Genomic DNA, 9,378 nt, shown 5'->3' with positions numbered 1-9,378 from the left:
ATTTTTTTTACAAATCAACCGATATTTAAATTTTTTTTTATCACCACAATTATTGATTAGCTGTCAAGGTTAATATAACGGCGAGAAAAAGTGGCCATTCTATTTTCAAAAAAAAATGTTCATTTTTTGTTATTTTCAAATGATGTAAAAAACGAAACAATCGTTGTCGTCGAATCATCATAATGGGCGACTTTTTTCCCTCTTTTTACATATAAAAAAGTTTTCCATTCAAAAGCTGTACCTTCCATTTTTCAAAATCCAAATACCATAGTTGGCCATAATTTTTTTGCATTAGCCAATTAATGCTTCGATCATATTATCAATGACAGGGCCTGTGATTGTTATTGCTGAATGATGATCATTGTATCTATTTATATGAAATTTTTTTTCACCCATAATTGGAAATTAATTTTTGATTCAAAAAAAATCATGAATAATGAAAAAAAAGAAATGGCCAATTTTAACAATAATTATGATCCAGAAACCCTATGAGAAGAACAAAAAAAAATAATTTTGATAGTTGAATGAATCAAAATCCCACAAACCTTAACAAGAAAGTTAAAAGTTTTCATTCATTCATTAATCTGAAACAATGCTAATCATACCATAAAAATAAAAGTTTGACTGGATGAATTTTAATGATTTTTTTTTCGTTTTGGTCATCTCATCATCATTAGTATAATCAAAGACAGACACATTGATTAACATTGAATAGTTAGAAGTATCTAATGTAATAATAACGTGTCCGTAAACGAGAAAAAACATTTCGTTCGATTGTCTGCTGAAATCGTACGAATCGTGTACATATGATTTTGAAACATTAAACATTTCAAAATGAACCATTTCATGTTTTGGAAAAAATAAAAACTTGACATTAAATATGAAATGGATTCATGTTTCATTTCGGTTAACACAAAAATAGCAAAAAATAAAATGACGAAAACAAGAAATTCAAAAAAACAGCAAATTAATTTTTAGGTTCTCTTTTTTTTGTTTTAATCGAGAAATAGTGAAACAGTTAACTGGCAAATGGCCAATCACATCATATCAATTTGATCAATACGTTGATCGATTTGCACAACAACTTTCATCGTTGTATATGTTTCGGACAATCAATTTAAAAATAAAAAATTTCTACATATTTCCAAATATAAAATGCATGTTCATGTTGATATATTTCTAGCGTTCAATGACAATAATGATGATGATGATGATAATGATCCTTGATCAAACGAATTAGAAATCAATTAAATCCGATTAGCTCAAAATAAAAGTGGACATGTGTTTCCAAAATTGATTGATATCGATTCTAGTAATTTTTTTTTTTCGTTGATGTTTTGTCAATGAACATTTTTTTTTTTTTTTAGTTTTCACCTCAAATAATACATTCGTGATGTAGCTTTAAGGAAATTTTTGTTTTCAATTTCGGCAAATTTTGTTTAAAAATTGGACATGATAATTGATCATTATCTTGGAATCGATTTTGATTGACATTGATTTATTTCGATGATTTTTTTTTATTTTTTATTTTAAGTTCTTCAAAAAAAAAATTACGAATCCATTCAGCAAAAGTTAAAAAAAAAATAATACAAATACAAATAAAAAGTCCAAGCAACTATGTTAAAATATTTTTGTCAGTTTCATCTGATACAATAAACAAATTATGAAACAATGATTTTTTAAAAGACAAGTTAAGACAATATAATTTCAAAAAAAAAAAAAAAAATAATAGATCAATGCTTGTCCATTATCTAGCTTTGGATAAGATTAGATTATACATTGCATAATTCAGTGTCCACACTTACGTATGCTAAATGTGTGTCTGCTACAACAATGAAAAAGAACAAAGATTCGTAACCAAAGAAATCTATCATGATTTAGAATAACAAAGATGGCCTTCAATTTAGTTATGGGAATCTTTTACAACTTTCGTTTCAAGTTTTTTTTCCCGTTTTTTTTAGTCAACATCATTGGTCAGCTATTCTAAAAAATTTTTCTTGATTTCATTTCAATTTCATCATCATCATCATCGTCATCGTCGTCGTTGCTGTTGATATTGTTGTTGTTGTTGTCAGAAATCGTTTATTACAAAACAATACATGGACGAAAAAAATTTATTCATCATCATCATTCCAGGAATCTTCATTTGCCATCATCGGACATAGGTCCATAATGTGTTTATGGTCATCATCATCATTTAATGGTGACAAAGGATCTCTCTCTCTCTCTCTCTCTCTCTCTCTCTCTCTTACTCTTTCTCTTCTTATTCATCCAAAACAAAAGCTGTATATAAATTTGGACATCGAACATACATTGTGTGTTCGTGTTTGGAACAATCTTACAATCCTAATGATAGGATTTTTATCCTTTGTAAGTTGTCAATGCTGTACAAATGTTTTTTAGTTTGACCATGAAAAGAATATATGTGACGCTTAAAAAACATGTCATTTCATGCTTTATGGACTAAACAGAAAAAATTGAATCTATCATTGGAATTCGATTAATATTGATCCAAATTATTGTACTCGATTACTCTGATACGGGTACAATGAGTCAGATCCAAAGTGTTCGCCCAAGTTTATTTCAAACATACATACGCACACACACTTGTTTCAAAAGAAGGCGTTTGTTCCTTTGAATTTAGAGAAAACTCATCCCACACACATACTTCTGAAACTGTCTTGGAACACTTGGATCTCTTTTTCGTCTTTCAATTCATCGAATAAAAAAAATCTCTTTGAAATGATAAATTTCAAACACAACAACAATTCCATCATCATTATTCGAATTGGAATTTCAACACATTCGAAATGTATAAAAAGGCATCGCAAAAAAACTAATGGAATGACCAGTATATAATTTTGCCATCCTTATCATCATCATCATCGTTGTAGTGCAAAACATTGAAGTTTTTTTCAAAATATTTATTGGTGTGTGTGTGTATAAAATCAGTGTTTATGTGTTTAAAATAATTTTTTTTTTCTTATTCATAATTTTTTCAGTGCCAATTCTATCCTCAAATTCAGATCAAATAAATAATGTTCATAAAAGCTTTGGTAAGTTGTTCAAGAATTTTTTTTCGTGATTTAATCGATATAGTTTAATGTGTATACCAGTATTTCATAGAATATAGTTTTAAAATGCATTGACTATTAATTATATGGCGAAACTTTATTAAGACTTATCCATTATTGAGACCAAGACCAAAAAAATCTCTTGATGAAGATGTGTGTGAGTGTTTGGGCTCAAATGTCTTGTCACTAATCACTCACACTTCATAAACATACACAACTCCAACTTTGGAATGGGTTTCTTTGATCTATAATTGAATAGTTTTATGGGGAACAAATCAGAAAGGAGATTGTTTTGGTTAGAAAGAAAAAGCACACACTTTTTTCGCATTGAATCTCTCGAACTTCTCGACCAAAAAAAAAATCAATAAGCATGAAAAAAATGTAAATTTTTTCTGTGATCATAGAACCCAGTTATTTTTGGATAAGTCTTGATGAAGTTCGCGATGAAGTGTGTGTCTAAATTCTAACCAAAAAAAAAATTTTGCTAATTTCCTTTCTTTTTCTCTTCTTATTTGTTCTATTATCGATCCCATTCCATCACAAAGTTGGTTGTATTGGTGTCCGTTTCCGCTTATGCTAAACCAAATGGTTATGGCTTTGCTGGTTCAATTTACGGTGGCCTATCCCATTATCCATCGTACAGTTATGGTGTGAAAGATCATGTTGTCCATCATCATACTGAACAAAAAGTCATCCAACCAGTTGTTCATCCACAACCATACATTCAACCAATCGTTAAAAGCGTACCAGCCCCTTATCCAGTACATGTTCCATATCCGGTCGCTCAACCATATCCAGTTATTAAAAAAGTCCCGGCTCCATATCCAGTTGTGAAAGAAACCATTCGACATATTCCACAACCAGTACCAGTTCCAGTAACCAAAGAAGTTTATCGTGATGTTGTTCAAAAATATCCAGTCCCACAACCATATCCAGTTCATGTAACGGTTCCAATTCCACAACCATATGAAGTTATTAAAAAAGTTCCACAACCATATGAAGTAATCAAAAAAATTCCACAACCATACGAAGTTATTAAAGAAGTTGTCAAACATGTTCCAGTAATCAAAGAAGTTGTTCGTCATCAACCTTATCCAGTACATCAACCATACGAAGTGGTCAAAGAAGTTAAAGTTCCAGTCGAAGTTGTCAAAGAAATTCCAGTACCGGTTGAACATATTCGGCATGTTCACGTTCCTATTGCTAAACCAGTAGAAGTGTTGAAACATGTTGAAGTTGTACAAGAAAAAGTGAACAAAATTATTCGCGATCAACCATACGAAGTTCCGATCATCAAAAAGATCGCTGCACCAGTTCCAGTTCATCAACAACCGATTGAACATAGCTACGGTGCTCGACTTCACGGATATAAATCCTCTTAAATTCAATAATATTAATACAATGTCATCATAATGGACAAATCAATTTTTTTCAAGTATGAAGCAACATTTGGATGAATGAGCTATATATATTGTGTGTGGTTTAGAAAAAACAAATTTTTATCTAAAATCTGTTTGAGTGTCCATGTGTGTATCTGAATAAAAATTTTTATATTCAAAATAATGCTTGGCTGATACAATTTCTTTCGAATGCTAATCACTTTGTTGTTTCCTAATCCTCATTTGATCCCAGTTGGTCGTAGCTTTGTCGGTTGTTGCTTCATGCAAACCAGCTCCATACGGGATTGCCGCTCCATATGGTTTTGGTGTACATGGAGCTATGCCATACTTAGGTCATTCCTACAATACTTATAGCCAAAAAATCGTTCAAGTTCCAGTCGCTCAACCATATCCAGTTCCGGTAGTTAAAACTGTTCCACAACCGGTAACTTATAAATAAAATTTTTGTCCATTAGTATCGGTGATAAACAAACATTTTTTCTTCTAATATTTTTTAGGTTCCAGTTAAAGTTCCAGTTCCTCAACCATACCCAGTTCCAGTTGTTAAAACTGTTGCCGAACCAGTAGGTTTCTCGATTTTTTTCATTTTGAAAAATTCATTCATTTTATTTTATTTTGGATTTAGACTCCATACATTCAACAAGTTGTTAAAGATGTTCCAGTACCACAACCTTATCCAGTTGTAAACCACGTCGTCAGAGATGTTATCCGAAAAGTTCCATATGGTGTTCCACAAGTATGTATCCATTTTATCCAGATCTTGAACTAATCTCATTTAATTTCCAACATTGTAGCCATACACCGTCAAAGTTCCAGTTCCACAACCTTACCCAGTCGAACGAATTGTGCCAGTTCCGCAGCCAATCGAAAAACTTGTTCCAGCACCATATCCAGTTGAACGAGTTGTCGTCAAAGAAGTTCCAGTCGAACAAATCGTAGAAAGAATTGTCAAAGTTCCACAACCTGTATGATAAACCATAATACTATTTACTTTTTTCAATATAATCTGATATTTGAATTTCTCTAAAAAAGATCCCAGTTCCTGTTGAAAAAATTGTCAAAGTTCCATATGAAGTTATTCGAACTGTTGAAAAACCATATCCAGTCGAACGGATTGTCAAAGTTCCACAACCAGTTCCAGTACCGGTTGAACGAATCGTACCAGTCATTAAAGAAGTAGTTCGGGATGTCTATATTGATCGACCAGTTCCAGTTCCAACTGTCAAAAAAATCATCGAACCAGTTGCTTATCCAGTTTATCAACAAAAGGTTTTGGACTATAAATCATCTTAAACGCCGTGATTCAATACTACCGTACAAACTATTGTACATCAGATGAAATCAATTTTTGGCCTTGTCTGTTTTTTCGAATGAATAAATTGTTATGAAAATAAAATAACAAAAACCATATTTTATCAAGGAAAACAATTTATTTGAATTATACAAATATATCTAAAAAAAATTATGTTTTTGAAGGTGGTGTCAAATGTTCGGGCATCGATTCCAAACGTTCTTTTGTCACTTTCAATGCCGTTCCTTCGGGTAGATTGCGTTGGATGTATTCTAAAAATGTTTCTGCTGTCGATCCGGTTAAATATTTAATTTCAACACTACGAAAATATGTACGAAATTCGTATTGAACACGATATTTTTTCTTAACAAAAGCAGCCCGTAATAAAGTACGACGTTTAATCAAACGAAATGGCTCCCATCTGTGAATTAAAAAAAAATTTTACATTTAGTTTATAGCTTTGAGAATTAAGGATAAAAAATAAATACGTTCGGGATACTGGAATATCTAAAAAATTTGCAGTCATTAATACAAATTTTTCGTAGCTATCCAATACGCCACGATCGGCTGATCGAGCTTCTAATTCTATTTTTTTGTATAGAATATCTTCATTTAGTCCGACTGATTCATCGTGTTTTTTAGGTTGACTAGAAATTGTTTTAACAGATGTTACAGGTCCAATTTTCACTATGGACAGATCATTTGATCTCCATAACCAATTGATAAAACCAAAACGTCGGAAATGATTTGAAATTGAAAACATTTTCGCCGATCAGAATCCAAAAACAACTCGCAGACACACAGGCATGCATTTATAAATGCATATTCACATAGTGTTTATGAACAGTTCCAATGCCTCCCAATTTCTTAATTTGATCAACAGACTCATTTAGAATTTAGAAAAAATGGATTCACGGTCATCAAATTATCACCGAAATCATAATGATGATGATGATGATGGTGATCGAAATGACAATCATCGACATCATTATAAACATCGTAAATATCAATATCATTCTGAACGAATACGATATCAGAATCAATATGACAATCAAACATCAAACAGTCAATCGTCATCGATTTCATCGATTGTAGCCAATCATTATAATAGTATTCATAATAATGATATTCAAGAACGAAAAAAGAGCCGTATCTATTATATGAGAAATTTTAATAATTGGGTTAAAAGTATAATCATACGTAAGTGTAGTTGAACTAACTCATATAAGCTTAATTCATTTGGACATTGATTTTTGTGTAACAGGTGATACTATAAAATTATTACGATCCGAACGAGATGATCAAAATGATACCGAATTCATTGTACATGATCTCGCCTGTGGTAAAGGTGGTGACCTAACTAAATATGAGAAAAGTCAAATCACACATTTCATTGGATCAGATATTGCAAGTGTTTCTATTGAACATTGTAAAGAACGATACGGTAATTCTCGTAAATACTTTAAAGCCGAATTCATCAATGCCGATTGTTCTCGTGAACTGATCAAAGATAAATTATCCGATCCAAATATTCGTTTCGATATGACTAGTTGTCAGTTTTCATTTCATTATTGTTTTGAGTCATATGATCAGGTTCGAACTATGGTACGCAATGCATCTGAATGTTTGAAAATTGGTGGCATTTTTTGTGGTACAATGCCAGATTCAATCGAAGTAATGCGACGATTGAAAGAATGTGGAACAAATCAATTCGGTAATGATGTATATTCAATCAAATTTGATAAATCCTATGATGAAATGACAGCCGCTGGTATATCGTTATTTGGAGCTAAATATGATTTTCATCTTGAAGAAGTGGTTGATTGTCCAGAATTTTTAGTCTACTTTCCAATCATGGAAGAAATCTGTGAAAGTTATGGGCTTAAATTGATATTCAAAAAAAGATTCGATGAATTTTACGAAGAAAATCGTGAAGGTGATGATAATTCACGATTGTTGAACTTTATGGAAGCACTGGAAAAATATCCACCCAAAGATCGTGAACGTCCAATGGGCAAACCAGAAGATTATCGACATATTCGTGAATATCTACAGAATTCATCCGGCCAATCGATCAATACGATCGGCACCTTATCCAAATCCGAATGGGAAGCTGTAACATTGTATTTGGTATTTTCATTTCGTAAAGTTTTTTGATTCCCAGAGACATACATTTTGTAACGACATTTTTCATTAATAATTCCTAAATCGAATCTAAATTTTTTTTTGTTTAATTTTAAAATCAGTTAACATAAAAATAAATTCGGAAATTTTAAAAATCATCCGATAGATGGTGTTAGCGTTTGTTTAACTCACTCATGCACACTAAAATTAAGTTTCCTTTTCCTACACGTTGTGTTGTCGTGTGTTTGTTTGATTTTTTTCGTTTTCATTCTGTTTCATCAAGAATTTTAATTCAAAATGGTTAAAAAAGTCAAGGTATTTATGATAATTTTCTATGAAAATTTAAATTTTATATAATTATTTGATTTTGTATAGAAGATTGTCAAGAAAAAGACGGCACCATTGCCAGCAGCAATAGCATCGAAAATACAAAAGGAGAAAAAAGTTGTCGATCCATTGATTCAGAAACGACCGAAAAATTTCTCCATTGGTTTGTTAGAATTTTCATCTTTGCACTTCAAGTGATTAAATTATTTTTTTATCTGTTTTGGACAGGTGGAAACATTCAACCGAAGCGTGATTTGACCAGATTTTTTAAATGGCCAAAATATGTCCGTATTCAACGTCGTCGTGCCGTTCTTTATCAACGACTCAAGGTTCCACCAAGTATCAACCAATTTCGTGGTAATCTTTTGGATCGACAAACTGCTACTCAATTGTTCCGTTTGTTGGATAAATATCGACCGGAAACTAAACAAGCAAAATTAGAACGTTTGCGTCAAAAAGCTAAATCAAAAGCCGAAGGAAAAGAAGTAGCACCAACCAAACGCCCACCAGTCGTCAAAGTTGGTATGTATTCACTTTATCCTATTAGTGCAATTTATTAAAAACAATTCATTAGGCGCCAATGCTGTAACTACGGCGATTGAAAAGAAAACAGCTCAATTGGTTTGCATTTCGGCAGATTGTGATCCAATCGAAGTCGTGCTTCATCTACCAAGCTTATGCCGTAAAATGGGCATTCCATATTGTATTGTTCGAGGTGGCAGATCTCGTTTGGGACAAGTTGCACGATTAAAATCCTGTGCCGCATTAGCATTGACACAGGTAAATCCTGAAGATAAGGTACGTTTAATTCGTTTCTTTATGTTTCAAAAAACTTACTAATTTTACATATTTCAATGTAGATTGCATTGACAAATTTGGTGGATGTTATTCGAACCAATTTCAATGATCGTTTTGATGAGATTCGTAAACATTGGGGTGGTGGTGTTATGTCGGCCAAATCGCGGGCTAAAATTGCCAAATTAGAGAAAGCAAAGGCTAAAGAATTGGGACAATTAGAAGGCTAAACAGATGATGACAAATAACACCAAAATAATAAATAAAATTTAACATCCATAATTTAAAAAAATGATGATTTTTTAAATAAAAAACTTTTTTTTTAAAATTTCAATAAGAGCTTTTATTCTTTCGATACAATTAAGGA

At 31.8% G+C, this 9,378-nt stretch overlaps 3 protein-coding genes across 3 annotated transcripts; 2 read left to right on the top strand and 1 right to left on the bottom strand.

Annotated features, from left to right (window-relative positions):
* Positions 1-2,798: 2,798 nt before the first annotated feature.
* LOC124492147 (uncharacterized) lies at positions 2,799-9,345 on the top strand. Its single transcript, XM_075734792.1, has 12 exons — positions 2,799-2,930; positions 3,003-3,056; positions 3,620-4,393; positions 4,707-4,898; positions 4,972-5,037; positions 5,100-5,210; positions 5,269-5,439; positions 5,507-5,650; positions 8,325-8,379; positions 8,445-8,738; positions 8,791-9,014; positions 9,077-9,345. The coding sequence occupies exons 2-12, from the start codon at positions 3,039-3,041 to the stop codon at positions 9,239-9,241; spliced, it is 2,214 nt and encodes a 737-aa protein (XP_075590907.1). The 5' UTR covers positions 2,799-2,930; positions 3,003-3,038; the 3' UTR covers positions 9,242-9,345.
* Positions 5,885-6,591, bottom strand: mRpS10 (mitochondrial ribosomal protein S10). The gene is made up of 2 exons (XM_047054951.2): positions 6,254-6,591; positions 5,885-6,186 (listed from the first exon to the last, which is right to left on the bottom strand). Exons 1-2 carry the CDS (start codon positions 6,526-6,528, stop codon positions 5,937-5,939), a joined length of 525 nt encoding a protein of 174 aa, XP_046910907.1. The 5' UTR covers positions 6,529-6,591; the 3' UTR covers positions 5,885-5,936.
* Positions 6,612-8,047, top strand: Rnmt (RNA guanine-7 methyltransferase). Its single transcript, XM_047054943.2, has 2 exons — positions 6,612-6,965; positions 7,030-8,047. The coding sequence occupies exons 1-2, from the start codon at positions 6,671-6,673 to the stop codon at positions 7,920-7,922; spliced, it is 1,188 nt and encodes a 395-aa protein (XP_046910899.2). The 5' UTR covers positions 6,612-6,670; the 3' UTR covers positions 7,923-8,047.
* Positions 9,346-9,378: the final 33 nt, after the last annotated feature.

This window comes from Dermatophagoides farinae, chromosome 1, assembly GCF_024713945.1.
Source record: "Dermatophagoides farinae isolate YC_2012a chromosome 1, ASM2471394v1, whole genome shotgun sequence".
NCBI classification, from domain to species: domain Eukaryota; kingdom Metazoa; phylum Arthropoda; class Arachnida; order Sarcoptiformes; family Pyroglyphidae; genus Dermatophagoides; species Dermatophagoides farinae.
The sequence above is the reverse complement of the archived record's forward strand: the minus strand, read 5'-3'. Positions and strand labels throughout refer to the sequence as shown.